The 19,533-nt window shown below is 46.7% G+C and overlaps 5 protein-coding genes and 1 pseudogene across 6 annotated transcripts; 4 read left to right on the top strand and 2 right to left on the bottom strand.

Annotated features, from left to right (window-relative positions):
* The first annotated feature begins 314 nt into the window (after positions 1-314).
* Positions 315-2,290, top strand: F5B22DRAFT_628337 (glycoside hydrolase superfamily). The gene is made up of 4 exons (XM_047976413.1): positions 315-846; positions 933-1,093; positions 1,147-1,743; positions 1,810-2,290. Exons 1-4 carry the CDS (start codon positions 555-557, stop codon positions 1,999-2,001), a joined length of 1,242 nt encoding a protein of 413 aa, XP_047825483.1. The 5' UTR covers positions 315-554; the 3' UTR covers positions 2,002-2,290.
* A 545-nt stretch (positions 2,291-2,835) lies between these two features.
* Positions 2,836-2,973, top strand: F5B22DRAFT_t196 (annotated as a pseudogene). The gene has a single exon. The product of its transcript is annotated as a tRNA-OTHER (tRNA).
* A 6,093-nt stretch (positions 2,974-9,066) lies between these two features.
* On the bottom strand, positions 9,067-10,842 carry F5B22DRAFT_628334 (uncharacterized protein). Its single transcript, XM_047976412.1, has 5 exons — positions 10,200-10,842; positions 10,014-10,118; positions 9,739-9,963; positions 9,544-9,686; positions 9,067-9,488 (listed from the first exon to the last, which is right to left on the bottom strand). The coding sequence occupies exons 1-5, from the start codon at positions 10,416-10,418 to the stop codon at positions 9,131-9,133; spliced, it is 1,050 nt and encodes a 349-aa protein (XP_047825482.1). The 5' UTR covers positions 10,419-10,842; the 3' UTR covers positions 9,067-9,130.
* A 446-nt stretch (positions 10,843-11,288) lies between these two features.
* Positions 11,289-13,419, top strand: F5B22DRAFT_661680 (putative GABA permease; the record flags this gene model as incomplete). Its single annotated transcript, XM_047980376.1, has 10 exons — positions 11,289-11,408; positions 11,469-11,539; positions 11,597-11,620; positions 11,709-11,798; positions 11,855-11,881; positions 11,937-11,992; positions 12,050-12,424; positions 12,479-12,498; positions 12,559-12,894; positions 12,943-13,419. 10 exons carry the CDS (start codon positions 11,289-11,291, stop codon positions 13,417-13,419), a joined length of 1,596 nt encoding a protein of 531 aa, XP_047825481.1.
* A 402-nt stretch (positions 13,420-13,821) lies between these two features.
* Positions 13,822-15,437, bottom strand: F5B22DRAFT_640013 (putative endoglucanase; the record flags this gene model as incomplete). Its single annotated transcript, XM_047977801.1, has 3 exons — positions 13,822-14,522; positions 14,579-15,149; positions 15,330-15,437. 3 exons carry the CDS (start codon positions 15,435-15,437, stop codon positions 13,822-13,824), a joined length of 1,380 nt encoding a protein of 459 aa, XP_047825480.1.
* Positions 15,438-17,361: 1,924 nt separating this feature from the next.
* Positions 17,362-18,481, top strand: F5B22DRAFT_628315 (Per1-like protein). The gene is made up of 2 exons (XM_047976411.1): positions 17,362-18,231; positions 18,282-18,481. The coding sequence occupies exons 1-2, from the start codon at positions 17,615-17,617 to the stop codon at positions 18,343-18,345; spliced, it is 681 nt and encodes a 226-aa protein (XP_047825479.1). The 5' UTR covers positions 17,362-17,614; the 3' UTR covers positions 18,346-18,481.
* Positions 18,482-19,533: the final 1,052 nt, after the last annotated feature.

Below are 19,533 nucleotides of genomic sequence, written 5' to 3'. Positions count from 1 at the left end.
AGGTGAAGGAGGAAAAACCCATCTGCGAAGCTGTAGCGAAAGTAGCTCCTTATAGTTCTTAATGAAAGGGTGCGGATCTTTTAGCTAACAGGGCAATATTAATTGTTGGATTTTACCACTGCACCAAAAGATCTTGTTATTGGACAAAACGTTATTATTGGTCTTAATCCAACAGCAACCTGGTCTTCCTAACTTCCTAAGTCCGATAACATGTCTCTTCTGAATGCGGGCTAAATGGACTTACTCTGAGAAGGAGACTGTCTTGGTTGGCCAACGATACCCGTGTACTTGGCAAATTGCCTAATACAGACTTCGGACCATTCCGCTCCGCCCAAACAGTGTAGAATCAATGGTATGAGCACGGACAACGAGCCTCACAAAAGGGATTACCAGAGATCGTATGGTAGATCGAGTATCCTTCAGAGCTGCAACTGCACTTCTCAACAGACTGTAACTTGAAGTAGCAAGGGTTGAGAAAGCCATAAAGAGAAGCAAAATCTCTCAAGATACTATCACGTTCACCTGTCTTTACAATTCAACAACATTTTCACAACATGGATGCGTTTAAGGCGCTCATTTTTCTGCTACTTACTGTTAGCAGCGCAGTTGCTGTACCGCCGTTGCGAAAAATCGGGCTACTTTCACCCGTCGTGCGCGAGGGCTCACAACTCCTGGTTGATGGCAAGCAATGGAAGGCGATAGGCCCGAATGTGTACTGGTTAGGCCTAGATGAGAACGTTGTGCCGCCCGCTGGAGAGCCATATGATGCATCAACTCATTCCAGCTATCCAACCAAGGAACGCGTTACTGAGGTAATGGCTGTGGTGAATGCTTTAGGTGGGACTAGTAAGTAATTCCTGTGGCAACTTTCGATGGAGTTGAGTGTTGATGGGGAACGTCTGAGTAGAGGTGACTGACTTCCAACACGATAGTGATTAGAAGTCATACACTTGGAGCCAATATTGGGAACCCTCTAACTATATGGCCCAAGCAAGGTGTGGTGAACGATGAAGCGTTCGATAGCATTGACTGGGCGGTATATCAAGCCGGCCTTTATGGAGTCAGATTACTTGTGCCTCTCGTTGACAACTACGTTAGTATTTACCTTTCGCGCGTTCGAGAGATATGGATAAGCTAACTAAACAGGATTATTTCCACGGTGGAAAATACAACTTCCTCCGCTGGGCCGGTTTTGACCTGACCAAGGACAAAGATAGCAACAACCCTCAGATTCAACAATTTTACACGAATGCCACTATCGTGTCCGTCTTCAAGGATTTTATCAAAACGCTATTGTCTCACCGGAATCAGTATAACAACTTGACATACGCAGAAGACCCCACCGTCTTTGCATTTGAGACTGGGAATGAGCTGCTCGGTCCCATCTGGGGAGATATGAATTGCCCAGCAGACTGGGTGAAAGACATCGCAAAATATGTCAAAAGTCTTGCTCCACAGAAACTAGTCTTCGACGGCACATACGGGATCAATAAGACGCATCTCAGTATCGAAGAGGTAGACGTATTTTCGGATCATTTCTACCCACCCAACAATAAAAAGCTGCAGGCGGGCATAGATGCTGTGGCAAGTGTCAACAAAGTTTATTTCGCCGGGGAGTTTGACTGGGTTGGTGCCTCAGGTGGCGATTCGCTTGAATCATTCTTCAAAATCTTGGAGAACAGCACAACAGTCGGCGGGGACGCTTTCTGGAGTCTATTCGGAAGAAATGGCCCGGATTGCAATGTAAGTAGCCACGACTACATGGGACTCTTTTGTGCTAAAGAGATGATGACTGACACAATATACCAGACTTTTATAGATCATAGCGACGGCTTCACGCTGCAGTACGGAAACCCCCATAATACTGCTTATACGAACAATAGAATTCGACTCATTCGGAAGCACTTCATCGCGATGAGTCAGGGCAAAGTTATTGACGCTGATGAGCCGCTACCTCCTGTGTCATGCCCTGCTCCTCCTCCGCTGAGCCGGAGGACATAGGGATGAATGATAACACTTGAGTACACAGATATTGGGCTTTCTTAGGCCAGAAATTGGCAAACTACAAGTTGCCCATGATCATGATGATTATAGATGTCAAACTTACCTACTCTTTTGAAAATGCCAAGACAATCCAATACATTGATCATCGGATCAATCATTGTGATAAGAATTTATCGCGGCTTTAAAATAAGACATCGAATATGTCATGGAGGTATGTCCCGGAGTGAGTAGAAGGTCAGTCACAGTCAAGTAGGTAGGTAGAAGGGATAGTATAGGCGTCAATAATCATTGAATCCTGAACCCTCCAACCCTCGAAGGGGGGCCAATACCCCTTTATATAACTAGTAGGTCTAATACAGCCACCCCTAGGGTCTATGTGACTATATCACCTGACAGAATACCAGCATATGTAATATCTGTCACACGCAGAAAGCGCTGTGCCAGCTGAATATACAGTTCGCCTTACACTTCGGCCGTATAAACAGCCATTACAGGCTGTTCATAATTATTTAAAGACATACAGACAATATTGGGAAGTGAGGTTATACAGACCTCGCTTCTTGAAACAGACCCCAGAGATCTAGGCGGCCTGGGCTGGCAGACCAAGTGTATATAGAGTCAAGTCAAGCCACCAACAGCCAAGAGAGATTTGGTTGACGAAGGATTTATGCAGCTCTAGTTGATCATTGTAATTGAATTCTCTGTTCCAAGCCCAGTATCTACTACTGCCCTTGTTATAATAAGAGTGTTCAGCAGGTTCAACTTCAATACAAGGTTTTAAGAAGCTATAGTGTTAAATTAAGAGCCGAACACCCATCACTACTAGTGTCTGCCCGGTTAGCTCAATCGGTAGAGCGTGAGACTCTTAATCTCAAGGTTGCGGGTAAGTTTCTACAATCAATAATTCGAGCCCGACTCGTTCATAGCTAACGCGCGGCGGCGCCGCAGGTTCGACCCCCGCATTGGGCTCAATCCCTAATGCCTCCTACACACTAGGAGTTGCAACCATCTTTTTTTCTTTTCTTTTTTTTTTTCGAGCTGGTTAAAATAGTTTAAATAATTTAAACGTGTGTGTAAGCTAGAATAGTGGGTAGTCTGCTTGACAATTGACGGACAGCTGGCAAGCTAGAGCTAGCCCGAAACTTAAAATTGGAAGTCTGTTTGTTGTATGAGAAGCAACCGCACCGAACAGTACTTTTGGCAGAAAACTCCGTTTAGGCTCCAAGGCAATATGAACGGCTGAATTGGAGACATGAGCCACTTCATTCAGTATTATGAACGCCATTCGCTATTGATATACTATATTATATGAGAAGGAATGTGATTGTGTCTTCAGTATCGCTTTCAGTCCTCTGCTCTGTTGTTGTTATAATTATCGATAATTCAATATTTATAAAAGTTGCCAAGCTGCCCGTAAGTGAAACAATTTCCGGTCTGTTCTTAACTCTGTTACGGCTCGTAATCTTCGTCCGAGTCATCGCTATTTTCTTCTGGTACCATATCGAATATCTCGTTAACTTCATCTTGCAGCTGTCTCAAATGCTGGTAGTTCTGACGTGAGAGATACTCTTGACATGCCCTAAGAACCGACCGCAGATACGGGCGGTATACCTCTTGTACCGCCCAGCACCGGCATATTATTTTCTTGAAGTCCATACTGAACCGAGGGTTCTCACAAAATTCTTGCGTGGCATTGGTGTCGAAAGGCCGAAGTTCGGGGATGCCGGTACAATGGAATATTGTGGGAGCGATACGTTCATCGCGGTCAAGAGTTGCTAGTGAGTGTATTATCTGCCGGGTTGTTAGCCACACTTTTTTCGACTTATACGGAAACTATTTAGGCTTACTTGTGCTACTTGAAACATGTTTGCCTGTTCGGCTTTCAGGATTCTGTAACTCTATGTCAGCTAAGGCCACGTATAATGGGCTTTAGGCTGTTTTTGTTTTTAAGAAGAAAAAAAAGAAAAAGCTAGAATGTTACCTATTATGTTGACCAGTTATACCAAAATCGATAATCTGTAAATCCTGTATTAGTAATGACCAGACACACTATCCTGGATCAATTAACCTTCACTATAACACGATATTATTGTTAGCTTGTCAACTTTGAATAAGTTCTGACGTATGAGATTGACCGCTGGACAACTAGCAATGTCTATCATCTAAGTATTTCTACGTATGCTAGACGGACATGCATGCCGTAGATATTAGGCTTGACGAATCAATACTATCCTCCGCTCAATGTATGAAAAGAGTTGCCATGTTACTTACATATCGGTGTTGGCCAGTGGCAAATTGGTGGGTTGTGGCGAGGATCAATATCGCCAAACATGATATTGTCTAGAGTAAGGTTTCTATGGACGAAGTAAGATCCGCGCGTTCCCAATGGTGGCCATACTTCCCTCCTGTCTAGAGGCGCGTCATTACCTCTTGGGGGGTAGCTCATTCCGAGACATGCGCGGACCACTGCACTATATGTTAATTCCAAATAGTAGTGAGAGAGGCGGCAAGTCGTACAACATAGAAGAAAATACCACAGTACTGGCTCTGATATCTCCCAAATATCTAGGTCTCTACATCTTTGACGTAGCTCCTCTCTACCTTTAACGTTAGTACCATCTTTCTCAGATTCAATTACGGCACGAGTTCAAGGATGAATGGTAAGATTATTTTCATATCCAATAGACCCAATCTGGGCCACGATAAGTGTTACTGATTGTTACTCACCCAGTGCCCCGAGACAGATATTCTGTAACAAAAAAAGGAAACCCGAACATCAAGACATTTCTGTAACGTGGATGGTCTATGTTCAATTTCCAAGGTAGGCCTCCTGTCAACGCTCTGTACGTAGGCTCAACCCAATCTTCGTGCTCAGCATCATCGACGATAGCTAGCAGCTTCGGCATGTGTTCGGATCCCCACAGCGCGCGCAAAGCCATCTCATCTTCCCCAATCCGCTGATCGGGGCGGATAGGTAGGTTGCGTGCATGCTTCACAACTATTCTTTCAACAGCTCCCCGACGGTCTACTCGTTTGAATATTATAGGACCGGAGATGTATTTCTCGGCAATAAAGCCGTACCTATTGGAAAAATAATCAGTCAATTGGAGGGCTCGTTGCCCGGGGTGTAGATCCATGCTGAAATGTCTAGGCACAAGACTGGTCTAGTATCATGAAAATGTTACTGTTATCGATCCAGTCATTTAAGCCACTGGCGAAAGTGAGGTAAGTAACGAAAACGGAAAGGGTTGAGTCAGCTTCTTTGTGCAAAAACACAGTGTTCGAATATACTTTGCATACAAAGGCGCAGTGTTGATATGAGAGTCTCTAGGGATCTCAATTAGAGTCCGTCGCACTGCTTTTGTCCCATAGGGTGGAGGCTTTGACACAAAAATAATCTCACAAAATTTGCGAGATCAAGAATTGCGTCTCTTCTAGCAATGCAGGACGCGAGATTATGAGTAATCGCAGCACTGATTCCATTTACGTACACCAGCCATTATTTCGCATCGCAATGTGGGCTTCCACCTGAGTATATGCCTCGCGTGGTCTCTGCCTATGAGCACGTGCAGCGAGTATCAATCAGTCTACAGTTTGCCCGCCGCCATCCACTTCGCCACGAGCATTATTAAAACATCACAACTTCTCTAACACCAGCGAACTGCTAACTATTCTCCTCTAACCATTTCTCAAAGGGGCCCGGCTTTACTTTATATTTGTCCTTGGGCAACAGTCTTGTTCTTGCCCAGGTATCAATGGCCTCCCAGTCGATACAGATTCTGTCTGAATTAGAGCGCAATTCCTTGTTAAGGAAGGCGTTATGATCTCCAATCCAGTACGCTTTATAGACCGCTATGTCGGCTTTGCACATAAGACTACGGCGGATGGTGTCGACACAGTGACCTGAATGTGTATCAGCTATTAGTGAAATCTCTGAGGCGTCGGCCAATATTACTAACTCAGATGTATGATATTGTAATTCCGCTTGTCTTCTGTAGCATTAGGATAGTAATAATCGTGATATATATTTCTGCGTAGAGCATCCTGTGCGGTATTAGTGTTGTCAATTGTCAGCGCGATGATTTACAATGACATACTAGGCAATGAAATTCGTGATGTACTGATAACACTGACACGTAATCACCGTCTGTAAGCCGGACAATCTCTTCTGTGAAGTCTGCGTGTGATTGTTCGAGCTCCTGGTGTGTCAACCGAATGTTGATTGCTGTTATAGTTAGACAGATACCAGGCAGGTTGACTAGGCTTTGACGGCCGCATGAAACGCACGCTCCAGTAAGTAATCCCATGCCCTATCAACCTCTCCAGGAGGTCCCATAAACTCTGGGTCCTCGCCAAAATACAAGGCTTTCCGTTGATAGGAAAGGATATGATTGACCGGTGCTAGATAAACCCAGGAAGTCAAATGCTGGACTCTTTTCGGTGAGGATGGATCACCAACAGTATGGAGATTCGCTGTTGTTGTTTTTGTATAGAATTATTGCCAATGCAACGGTAGAACAGATCATATAAAGGTACCAAAAGACCCTACAGGTGAGTTGTAGCATCTGGGCGCTCGATCTTCGGAGCACATCCTTCCCATAAATTAAAGGCTCATGGCTTTCTGTGTGCTTAGCTGAAGGCCAGAAGACCGGTGCCTCAATCGGTACAAGTTTAGAAGCCTCTCAAGCTTCAAAAAGGTTATAGTAGCACTCAGCATGGGCGAGATATAAGCAGATACCTCAAGCGCCTTTGCATCTTAGATTTCTCAGCACGTGGTCTCAAGGGTACTGTATATCCAGTTGGCGCCACTGCCTTCTTCTATATCTTGGCTGGTCAATACAGAGGAGATGGGAGCCTGTTCGGGTGTCAATAGTTCCCACGTGTATGGTATTACGGGATCTATTTAGGTATTCCGAATTCAAATTGATGACACGCTGTGCTAGGTCCTGCTTGAGAGACCATGGGCGCCGCTCAGCCTACCATGTCTTATCGAACGAATATCTGCCCTTTCTAATAACTCTTGAGAGTAGGATCCCTCCCAAATCCAGTCACAGGAGTTGCCTTTTCTCTATTAGACAGCTCGCTAGGTATGCCGGGATGGTCATATCTGGCGTAACAGGCAATGCTACAGTGCAAAAAATGCCTAGACTTCATATTTCGGTAGATACGAGAGGTATACCGGTATTCACGCTCGTGGGAGGAGTTCTTGCACCCTAAGCACTGGATCGCACTTATCTTCACAGTAGCCTAGTCCACAGGCTACGGCATATCATGACATGCAAGATATGCTTGTTCTGGCGAAAATGCTTTTGGGACAGACTATATAAAGGAGTCTCAGTGAGCGAGGTCTCCCCGACCTGTTCATCGTCAACCATCCCCTACAGCGCCGCGTTACTACACCATTCAGTTTAACCCTTCCAACAAGAGTTCAAAATCGTTAACTTAGAGTCACCTGCAATTCTGATTATGTATCTTTGCTATGCTTTATTTTTCAGCTTCGCTACCAGCACCACTTGTGTACCGCTTGGTTTGTGGCATTCCCCAATGTTGAGATTTAAGCTCACATCGTAAAGCTCTCAAGGCCACGCGAGCTTTCGCCGAATATGAAGTGGGAAGAAAAAGCCCTCAGCCCCCCATTTGGGACGGCAGGGTAGACTTTGAAGCGACCACGAAAAGACGCCTCGGGGATAGCGATACAATCTTTGAAGCTGATAAGGAGAGGCGTCAGAGCCATGTTCCCGGGCCATTATGGGATATTGAACATGACGTAGACACAAAGTGACATGGTTTCTCTCCTCAGTCTTGGTCTTATCCACTATTTCTTCGCTTGGATAGCATCGATTGACATAACTGTGCGGTTGCCACAATGCGTTGCATTGCATGTGGCAAGGCCGGAATATCTCTTAGACTAGATATGAGACGGAGCAAAAGAAAAAAAAATTATATGATAATACCCTATCAATTTATATATAGAAAACATGCAAACGTCTTGATTGTTATGCGAAGATATCAAATACATTCTTGTCCAATCCTCAACTGCATCCTTATCTTTTCAAGGACGTTTATCATATTATGCCTTTATGTTCGACGTCTACAACTTCTGAAATGGAAGGTATATGAGGGTTACATTCAACTGAACTACTTGACTTGAGTGAGGTGGGAAGACCGTCTTATATACATGAACAGTGCCTTCGTGACCCTTCGTGACCCTTCGTGACCCTTGACCCGTACCGTATACATGAAGTGACTCCTTTACCACCTACACTTTCAACAACAACAACAAATGGTCACTCGCTGTGCATGAACAATCTAAGAATATCACTTCGGTGAGCAAGTTTGGTGCACAATGTCCTAATCTTTCCTGGCTTTGCCTCTCTTCCATCCAGTCTACATATCGCGCCAGATGCCATATGAGGGCAGAAACACTTTAGCGCGAGCAGCTCTTTACTAGTGCCAGTAGAGTGCATTGGTCCTCAATCATGGCAGTCCTCGATATTCTCTATATAAAAACTAGTTGACTTTTGGGTTAGGTACTGTCAGGAGGGCTGTACGAAGTATACAGGAAGACTCTCATTGTACAAAGCCTAAAAGGGGTCAAGAGTTTGAAGGTATTCAGACTTCCCTGGCTATACACAAGGTTTCTCTTTGTTCTCCCATCTCCAAACCCCTAACAAGCGGTCTCTATTTCCCCTCTTCTCGCACGTCTAGAACGTCTGGACAGATTCCATTGATCGATTCGACTTTGTGGCGTTGACGGCATCCGGTCCGGTCCGGTCCGGGGAACACTGCCGGAGTACACTACATGATGCGAGTCTAACGCATAAATTAGATTCCCCCATACATGTTGTTTTGGTTATCGCTGGTAATCAGCGGCATTCCACGCAGTAACCACCCCCTGACATGGGGTCGTTCTTATGCTGAAAAGTATTATGGGTATTACGATGATCTCCAACGTTCTCTCTATTGTGTACAATTACTGAGGCGATATCTATAGCACGTTTAAGTTGGTTTATCTTAGATCCCTTCTATCGGAATATGATGGATGCGAAGCACATCAGGTGCTTTTCTAACTCGTTTATTAGATAATAGTCTAAGAATATGTCTATGGTCTTTGAGTTGTCTTTGTTCAAACCACCGTGCTCATATTATTCCTTGATAATGTACGAAGCTCCGCAGATCCACCAGTGCGTCGTTGATTCTTAATCCTTATATAGCTTGATGTCCATTTAATAGAAATTTTCCCTCCTGTAGCCCTGCTGCTGTCGTTACTGCCTTCAAAGCGACGGTTCATATCGTCCGCGCGCAGGAACCCCGACTCCAAGCTTATCAAGAAGGGTTTTAGGAAAGGAATACATGCAGTCATAACACTTGATACCTGAACAACTTCTGCGGCGAGTGTAGCCCTCCATATATTTTTCAGCACGCTATCATCCAAGACAAGGACACGTATATAATACAGATGCACGGCTGAAGCTGCAATAGCTCTGTAGAGACATTAACACACTTTCCACAGCACAAGACATCCCAGAGTCATCTTACCCAATTCGTGACCAAAAGCCTAGTAGTATTGTGACTCTGTGGTCCCAGCTCATCTTTGTCGGGATGACAATCAGAGATGGGATGGCTATGAGGAATACATCAGTTATAATATTGAAACTGACGATAACCGTCCTCGTAAGATGCTACAGACAGGTCAGATTTGCACCTCATTTGATCACTAGGGGAATCACTTACTATATTGCTACACATCGTGTTCTGTATATTCCATCGTTGAGGCCAGGGACACTGGAAGCCCAACGCAAAGCTGCTTGCAAATAACCAAGTAACCACGAGTGCCCCCGTGGTGGCTATCACAGTGCGATGTTCGGATCGCGGCGTGATAGCGTAAAGGGCCATGAGAACCGAGCCCTTAACCGCAGCAAGTGAAGAGATGCCGAGTATATCACCGCTGTACAATGCCTAAGAATCTAGGATCAGACTGGCAAACTAAATGGAAACAGTTGATCTACCTTGAACGTAGCGTCTACTTCAGATGTCGTCAGTCCCGATGGGATGTTGCCTATGTTCTGCCCGGGGGGGCTGAGTATCGACGACATCTGGCCGACGGTGAGAACCTGGAGGTCATCTAGTTAGAAACCCAGAACCCGCACTGTGCGCGTCTGGGGACCGTGGATAAGGGCTCAGGGAGAACTTGCAAGTGCGACGAACAAGACCATATCGGAGGCCCCCAGGTGTCTCATAATCGCCCTCTTCATTACAAGCTGAGTGGCGACTGAGAGTATCACGAACGACAAGAACAGCCACGTGAGAATCTGTAGTACCGGGCTCATGTGGTCATCCGTAATGGCCGGCCGTTCGCGAAGCGTGGATAAGTGTCTGTTGAGAATCATAGTAAATATTCTTAATAATAACATCTTTCGTTACTCTGATCGAAGCCTTCGAGTGAGATGAGTAGCCATAAGTAGCCAATCTTTTATTCGTCGTCTTCCTACATGTTTTCAGCGAATCCGACTGTGAGGGTTCGTAGCAGTGCTCCGAACCTCAGGAGCAAAGGGAGGAATCACAGGAGTTGTTTGTTCAGCCCTTGTCATAAAAGCGGACATCCTCAGCCGTTGCGATTGGTTGGTTCCCATAAACCCCCTCTCAAAAATTGCTTCTTTTGGTGTATCTCATCTTGCGATTCGCTCTCTCGGTAGCTCGTCCTACGACGCACAGCCATTTTGACATATAATCCCAACGGTGTCAAGGGATGATTTGAGACCTGGAAGCTCTCATGTCGTTTCTTTTCGTTGTTTTGCGATGTATCAGAAAAGCGATATACTCTGAGGGGCTCTTAATGCATGAACGACTTCGTAACGGCCTTATCAGCACCATTCCAACTACCTAGTATCTGACCAGGGGAATGTGTTGGGGTAGACTGGCTGTGGTGTATCCCAACGTCTTGAGATTGGAGGAGGTCCGGTTAGTTACATCGTAATTTTGCTGGGATAAAAATGAGATATTCAGAATGCGCGTGATGGCACAAGACTAATAAGGTGCTTATAGCATATAGTAAGGCAATCTCGCTGCCACTAATAGTGTGGTAGTACTAGGTGGATACAAATGAATGGTCCTGGGACACTTGCTTAATGCTGTGACAACCGATGGTGTGCCATTACTTTCAAGATAAGACATTCCGAGACTAAAATTCTGCTTGTCACACCTTTCCCTATCTACTCAATCAAATATTCAAATGGGATTTGTTTTATTCCCAATTAACCTGTCACGATACTCCGGAAGTCATCATGGAGCTTCAAAACGCCGCAAAGGATCGCACGATGGCGGATCCCCAACTTCTTGTGGACGGTATGTACAGTCTGGATGATAGGGACTTGGCGAGACTAGGTAAGAAGCCTGTGTTGAAGGTAAGTTCTGGCCAGTTGTTCTACATTACGTATTATACAGCATTCGGCTCACCATGGTAGCGCAACTTTGGGTTTATGTCCATCTTGGGATTTTCCTGTACCGTCCTCATCACATGGGAGGGTATGCTCATGTACGTGAAGATAGCCATCCCACATGTGTCATCATCGAATTAACAGATAATCACAAGTGTGTCCACCCAGAGCCTCCTCAAGTAAGTACTCGGCCTATACCATGCTTCGTAATGTCGATCGCGTGTATCTACCTAGGCATAGAGCGTGTTGTATATTGATATCACCTAGTGGCGGACCTGCTGGAGTACTTTACGGATACATCATCGTATGGATTGGCACGCTTTCAACTTTTGCGGTTCTATCAGAGCTGGCTTCCATGTAGGTCACTACCCTCTGTGCTATCATATGTCGGTATCCTACTCATACAAACTCAGGGCACCAACCGCGGGCGGTCAATATCAGTAGGTCACCATCCACCAACAGATCTGCGGCAATTCCGCTAACATGCGTTTACAGCTGGGTTGCTATGCTGGCATCTAGGCCCTCGGCGAATTTTCTGAGCTTCATCACTGGTTCGCTTCTTTATAATATCATAGCGATTGTCACGCCTATCTAACTGTGAGCTATAGGTTGGGTGACATTTGCTGGCTGGCAAGCAGCCACTGCGGCCGTAGCTTTCCTTGTTGGTACTCTCTTGCAGAGCGTTATCATCTTGCTTGATCCGGGTTATACCCCCAAACCCTGGCAGAGCTTGCTGTTCTTCTGGGTAATATTGGCTTTCGCAGTTTTCATCAATACCATCGCCAGTAAAATACTGGCCCAGTTCGAAGGCCTGATCCTAGTGCTTCATATCTTCGGTTTCTTTGGTGTCTTAATCCCGCTTGTATATCTCTCTCCTCACGAGGATACCTCAATCTTTACTACATTTGTCAATACTGGCGAATGGTCAAGTCAAGGCCTCTCTTTTTTTATTGGCTTGCCAGCCGCTGTTTTCTCCTTGATCGGTACGTACGTCCACCTTAAACAGTAATAGGGCAGCTGTGCTAATGATGCTCTAGGTGCTGATTCAGCTGTACATGTAAGATATTCTGTGTTGCAAGCTCTACGTTGATATCCTGACAACCCTGCCTGGTTATAGATGTCTGAGGAGATACGAAATGCGTCTACAGTGGTACCAAAAGCAATCATGGTCAGCATAGTACTCAACGGCGTTCTAGGTTTTGCAATGATGGTCGCGTATCTGTTTTGCCTCGGTGATTTAGATGCGGTCTTAGAATCCCAGTTGACTCTGGGTTATCCTTTTTTATACGTTTTCAAGATAGGTGTCGGGTCGACTCCTGGGGCGGCAGTCATGGGCTTGCTTATTGTCATCCTCGGCGTCTGTAGCACTGTTGGTGTGCTTGCGTCTTCATCTAGAATGTTGTGGTCCTTCGCGAGAGATCGTGGTGTACCTCTATGGAGGCATTTCATCAAGGTAAGAAATGGCAATTTCTTCTCATTCAACTACGCTAACCTCCACAAGCTTCAACGGCGAACATCTATCCCTGTCTATACTATTGGCTTCACTACCACGATTTCTGTTCTCCTTTCCCTCATCATCCTTGGCTCGAGCGTCGCTTTCAACAATATTGTCAATCTGAGCATTGCTGGCCTGTACTCATCTTATCTTCTTTGCTGTTCTCTGCTTCTCTGGCGGCGTATTCAGCCCAATTCCATTAAGCCCTACAGCCCAGACGTTGCCAAAGTTGGACCAGGACACCTACACTGGGGACCATGGCATATCCCAGGGTTTCTTGGTGTTATCAACAACGTCTTCGCCTGTACTTATCTCCTTTTGCTCTTGTTTTGGGTATTCTGGCCCCCAGTCACCCCGATAACACCGGAAACGATGAACTTTAGCGTACTTACTTTTGGCGCAACGATATCCGGGGCCATTATATGGTATTTCATTCAAGGCAGAAAAGAATATAAGGGCCCAGTAGTAGAAGTAGATATCTAGTTCTAGGGTCACGGAGAAGGTGATATTCCTACTCTATACATACATGAATAGGCGTTCTTCAAATACGACTTATATTAAAGGACACCTGCACAAAGAATTTATCACCGTGTCGTGACTAAACTGCTCACCCGTGATACTCTGACTGTCTATTCATCGATCTAGACTAATAGTACCAATGGATTTGATCAGAGCCAAGACTAAACATCCGTTTCTGATCGCTGCCATGAATCCTCCAGGCTCAACTTGTAATTCTATTAAAGCGAAATGTATATACGAAACCTCTACCTATCATAGGTACCAACCGTCATCTAATCCACCAGCTCTTGATCTAAAGACACTGGAAGTAGCTAAAGATGTGTTAGCATTAACGGGTAAAGTTATCAATCAAACTATGATCACTTACTAGTCGTTGAGCTTAGTGCATTTGAATCCGCTGGCGCACGCCTTCGGACCACTGTATCCAATACCACCACATTGGCCATAGTGGGTTTGCGTTGCGGTAGGAGCTGATGTAGTAGTGGTAGGAGCAGGCTTGGTAGTTGTCGAACCGTTTCCAGCACCGGATTTGAACGTAGAGCCGATGTCGCCCCATCGAATGTTGCTAAAGACGACGTGTGTTCGCGGGTTTTCCTGTATTATCAGGGCTGGATTGCCTTCGGTTTCGCTGCAAGGGCCGTTGGTGCCAGCATCGAGCCAGTTCATATATCCGCTAGCATCGTTCCAGATCGCAAACGTCAGCACCATGCCGCGGCCCAAGGCTTCACCCATAGTGGTCAACCCGCCAAACTTCTCGGAACCGGTACCAGCAGCGTTGCACGATTCTGTCGTGATGGAATCACCTTTGGGGTTAGCGGAATCGACGAGCTTGCCGCCTTGCATATATCTTCTGTTGACAGTCGTCAGGGTACCAGTTGTTGTCCCGTCATCAGTAATAAACTGGGTAATGACTGTAAATGGTTTCGAGGTGTCGACTGTACCACCTAACCCATAGTAGTTGGTGTGCCCTTGCGCATAGGGGTTCAGTCCACAACCGCTCTTATCACAGTCGGTGTCACTACAAGGGTGAGGTGTAAATGAATGCGCCCTGGAATTGGCCTCCAAGACTAGTAACAAGAGAAGTCAGTAAGCATCCTGGTAACAGACAAGGATTGCCACTCACTATCCATCTCGTTACAGCAGTATCCAGAGCCGTCGAGATTCAGGGTGCCATTTTTCCAATTCTGAACAGGGCACTGAGCATCGCAGTAACCAGATCCCAACTTGGCGCCTCCAGTATTGTGCTCGTTTCGCCCGCCAGTCTTGTCCATTTCGCCCAGATACAATGCCGCGTTCTCACCGCAGGGCAGCGTAGACAGATCGACAGTGAAAGTGAGCTCCTTTCCAAGTAATTGCAGCATTTCGTAATTGCCATCATCACCCAAGAGGTAAAGGCGCGGAGACGCATTCTGTGGCTCGCCGTCTTCGTTGATGGTGTATTGATACATCGTTAGGGTATCCCCTGATGTCGAGACGCCATTGTTGGTATAGTTTGAATCCCCCTGGACGAAGCAGTTCTCTGCACATGTAGCTTGATCAGGACACAGGGTGGCATTCACACTGCCAGTGTCAGTTGTGCAGGATAGCCAGTCCGCGGTATGAAACCAATGGTAGTTCCAGTCGATAACTAAAGCCCTCTCATTTGCGACACAGCCACCTGCCGTAGTACACTTATAGACGGTGAGAGCAGGGTGCTCTATCAAGTGTTAGTTATGGGATGCTAGGTACTTCAACTATTTTTCTAGACTATCCAATATGTGGTCTTAGTTCAGACAACAGGTGACGTTCGGGGTTAGCTTACTGCGTCAATGTTAGCTATTCATTCAACGAGTTGGTAATGAGAAGATGTAATGGCTTCGAAGGACACTTGATACATACCGATCAGCAGTGTCATCGGGATTCTGCCTTTTCTTCTGCGCACTGGCAAATTGGCAGCTAGCCAGGGCCGCGATCGTCAACACGCTTCGGAAGCTTGGCGGCATTCTTTGAGCCTAAGGGTATACTTGTCAAATGACAGACAGCGACTAGGGTGACAATCGATGAGCGTGACTTCCATCATGTTCTTGTTAGGACTTCGCATATTTATGTTTCAGAACAATTATCCCTCGTCGACTGCCTTACCGGCTTCCCGGCTTCACGGATTCTAGCTGTCGTGAGCCTCCACGAATCAAAACTAGTTCAGGTCCGCAACCCACCGAGCAATCCCGATGAGGACATCGGAGCCACTGTGCCGATGAAGCTGAGCGACAGTAGGACGGGATCCCCGATGCATCGTTCCAGTTATATCCCTGTCCATATTCCTGCAGACGATCACTGATCTCGTTTATTTCAAGCGTCTAGTGTCCGTGGGCTCATGCCTGGCCTTGAAACTGCAAACGTCTTCGGATCCTCGGGGACTTGAGCCGTCTTATCGTCATTGGATTGTAGGAAGAACAGTGAAGCAAGGCACTTGTCTCGCATGATATATGTTGTGATCTTCGGCAACTCGTCACCATTCTCTTCTATATTGAACAGAGGTCAATGGTGAATGAAATAAAGATGAGATGTGAGTTGATTGCATCCTTGACAGTATGAGCAAGAGCCTCAAAGTCTCTCTCCATCTCTCTCCATCCTACAATCTAAGCTTTTCTGCTGCCATCCACTTGGCACCTACCAAGCCGCCTGTCTGGTCTGGGCGTCCCGAGAGCCTGGGTTTGTCTGACGTGATTAATATGTAAGTTCGGGAGATCGACAAGCGATTGCCTATGCCAAAGAGGCGCCAGAGCATAGTTGGGCGCGTCAAACTCTCGTTCACTGCCACCACACTTCTGTACCTTATATTGCATATAGATAGGACGTTAATCGATCTATCCGCAGGTCGCCCTAAGCCACACACTAAGTCTCCTACCTCAGCCGGCGATTTTATGATAGCCCTAGATGTGTCATCTGCGCATTTGACGGGCTGTTTGGGTATTGCAGCACCGGTCTCCCATGTGGGAAATACTAAACTTCAATGCCCGCCCGCTGGCTGTCTAGCAGGTAAAATGAAGTTTATTCCACTCGGCAATTCCAAGGTGCTTGGTGAACGAACAGAATACTTTAAGGTGCGTATGTCAGGGTTATACTACGGTATTGTGACTTCAGCATATTTGCGTCATCCGTCATGAGCATTCCGCTCGTCGAAGATTCGAATACAGTTATAGCGAAAATAGCTTGACTACCCAATTGGCTTTGCGAGAAGTACTTCACTTTCTCAAAGCATAAATATTTCTTAAGTTGAAGTAAGTTTCTCATCTAGACAATGCCCATTTGATATACCTACAACTCGCTCAAATAGGTAGGGGAGCCATCTGCTCTGACCTGCCTAGCAAATGCTGCCATAGTGCTATACTTGGGGCTCCCAAGCGCTGTATCTGGCGCTAAGTCGTGGCCAGATAGCTAGCCCAAATCCCCTGAAACCTGGGGTAGGTCCGCCAGGGGGTCCAATAGTAGTCAACCTCGTATTACCCGCGCGACACACAAGACCCTAGCTCTGCCGGCACTAAACATTTAGGCATAGGAGTAGTTATGTTATTCGTGTGACTTGCTTCCTTGGATTTCCACAGAAGTGCGTCACCACACCAGCTTTCAGGCTTGCCATGAGCAGCAATTCTTCCTCCCCGATGCGGACGACAAGATGCTCATACGATGGAAGACGGCCACGCCCCGCCCTTTGCGCCTGCTGCTCATAGGTCTAATAGCTTGCTCGCTGCTGCTGCAGACAGCCGACGCCTCACTCGGCGACCGGCTGCCCGAATTTCGAGAATGCGTCGAGGTTCGTGATGCCATCGCCCGTACTCTCCTCTCCCACCGGGCTATTGCCAGTAGAAGAAGTCAAGAGACGCTAACGTAGCGGTGACAGGTATGCGCCCGTGAGAATTGCGATCCGAATAACGACCCGACTCCAATCCGTAAGTTCGACCATTTCTCCCTACCTTTCCGGCGCCGGTATCATAGAACCTTAAAAAGCTAACTTTGCCCTCTGCGCGTCCACACAGCCCTCCACCACCGCCTCCTGCTCTGGACCTGCGCGCAAGAATGCGATTATACCTGCCAACACATCACGACGACACTGCGTCTCGAAGCCGGCCAACCCATCACGCAATTCCACGGGAAATGGCCTTTCGTCCGGGTACTAGGCATGCAAGAGCCGTTCTCGGTAGTCTTCAGCCTCGGGAACTTCCTCGCACACCAGACAGGACTGGCCCGGCTGCGTGAGCGCGTGCCCCCCAGCTACCCGATGCGGTGGTACTACGAGCTGTTCGCGTACTTCGGGATGGCGGCGTGGGTGTTCAGCTCCATATTCCACACGCGCGACTTCACCTTCACCGAGCAGCTCGACTACTTCGGGGCCGGCGCAAGCGTGCTTTACGGCATGTACTACGCGCTCGTGCGCGTTGTTCGCCTCGACCTGCCAACGCCGCGCCGCCGTAGCGTCCTGCGTCTCTGGACCATCTTCTGCTGCGCCCTGTACGTCGGCCACGTCGCATATCTCAAGCTCTGGCGTTGGGATTACACGTACAATATGACGGCCAACCTCGTCGTGGGCATGGTGCACAACTTGCTGTGGTCCTACTTCAGCTGGGTGAAGTGGCGGGAGACCGGCCAGACTTGGGCTATTTGGCCGAGTATGCTCGTCGCGTGGATCATGCTGGTCATGAGCTTGGAATTGCTTGACTTCCCGCCGCTGTGGGGAGCCCTAGACGCACATAGCCTGTGGCATCTTGGTACGATAGCGCCAGCTATTTTATGGTACAAGTATGTATTTTATCCCGCTAGACTCTAGAAATTTCGCTAACGACATATAGCTTCATGATCAAGGACTCTCAGGAGTTGGCGAAACACGCGAAGATCAAAGAGATTAAGGCTTGATGTACGCCCAACCTGCTGACAAAATTTACTTGAATCAAAACAATTCGGTTGTTGTTTTTCATGTATCATATCAACGAGCACTAATAGAAATGCGTATATATCATGACCGTAGGCAAAGAACATATTAGAACCATTAATGAGACTTTGAAAATGTTGTAGCATTGAAAACAGCTATCTACCTAAGTATTCAGGACTATAACCAACCTTACCATTCAGACGCGCTAGACGAGTCTGTAGAGTAGACAGCAGACCAAGCCCATTACTCATTATACCACCGTATATACCAATCGGCAGCAGTTGGGCGAGAGTCGACCATACAATCAGAGACCCAAGCCAAGCTGTCAAGCAAGCACAAATTCATCTAGAGAAAACATTAGCATTTTCTCCCAAACTCCAAATTTCCATAGAGAGAAAAAAACCACAATCTCAACACACTCTTTTCTCAAAGAGAGCATCAACATCCAAACATCAGAAACCAGATTAAGTATAAGCATAACAAACATTCCCCACCTCCACCACCGCACCAGCCCCAAATCCTCCTACACCGTCCTCCCCTCGCGGCAAGCACATGACGATGCACACGCGAAGGACACGACAGGGTTCGAACAAGGGCGGTCTCAACGAATGGGGAGGCCGAAGGGGCAGGAAAACCAGAGCTTAAAAAAAAGAATATTTTTTTCAAATTCCTGATCTTACCTGCCGAGGACGGTCTCATACGGCTCTTCCTATTTGAGTAATATGTAGGTTGGACACTTGCGTGTCGGAGTCATCATGGTAGGAATGTTGCGAGAGCAAATAAAAAAGAGAGGGGGATAAAAACAAAACGGGGGGAAAAGATGCTCACCTATAAGCTTTTCGGGCAACCGTTGGGATGTGTTCATAGTTCGCAATATACAGACCCAGCGAGCATCACTAGAAAAAGCAGTGTGTCATCGTCAAGATAACGACGCAGCGCTGCGTGCTGCGATAGAGGTGGTGCTGTGATGTGGCAGAGAGGATACTACAAGAGGAAGAAGCTCTTGAGGAAATTTCGTTTGAGGTGGAATTTATGTGTGGGTCCGCCAGCTACGTAAAATTGCGGGCGGGAAATGGCAGCTGCCCGTCAGATGATTCGAGTGCCAACCTACCGAAGTAGGGTACATTCACCGATAACTCTTTACATATATGTACATACTTCAGTACCTACTT

This window comes from Xylaria bambusicola (assembly GCF_022495145.1).
Source record: "Xylaria bambusicola strain CBS 139988 unplaced genomic scaffold F5B22scaffold_76, whole genome shotgun sequence".
In the NCBI taxonomy this organism is placed as follows: Eukaryota; Fungi; Ascomycota; class Sordariomycetes; order Xylariales; family Xylariaceae; genus Xylaria; species Xylaria bambusicola.
This window is presented reverse-complemented; position numbering and strand designations above follow the sequence as displayed.

Excerpts from the sequence above, each read along its gene's own strand:
- F5B22DRAFT_628337 (XM_047976413.1), top strand. The coding sequence starts at position 555 with ATGGATGCGTTTAAGGCGCTCATTTTTCTGCTACTTACTGTTAGCAGC. Across the intron at positions 1,094-1,146 it reads TGCCTCTCGTTGACAACTAC|GATTATTTCCACGGTGGAAA; the intron begins GTTAGTATTTAC and ends CTAACTAAACAG. Across the intron at positions 1,744-1,809 it reads GAAATGGCCCGGATTGCAAT|ACTTTTATAGATCATAGCGA; the intron begins GTAAGTAGCCAC and ends ACAATATACCAG.
- F5B22DRAFT_628315 (XM_047976411.1), top strand. The coding sequence starts at position 17,615 with ATGCAAGAGCCGTTCTCGGTAGTCTTCAGCCTCGGGAACTTCCTCGCA. Across the intron at positions 18,232-18,281 it reads CCAGCTATTTTATGGTACAA|CTTCATGATCAAGGACTCTC; the intron begins GTATGTATTTTA and ends AACGACATATAG.
- F5B22DRAFT_628334 (XM_047976412.1), bottom strand. The coding sequence starts at position 10,418 with ATGTTATTATTAAGAATATTTACTATGATTCTCAACAGACACTTATCC. Across the intron at positions 10,119-10,199 it reads TGGTCTTGTTCGTCGCACTT|GTTCTCACCGTCGGCCAGAT; the intron begins GCAAGTTCTCCC and ends GATGACCTCCAG. Across the intron at positions 9,964-10,013 it reads AAGTAGACGCTACGTTCAAG|GCATTGTACAGCGGTGATAT; the intron begins GTAGATCAACTG and ends CTAGATTCTTAG.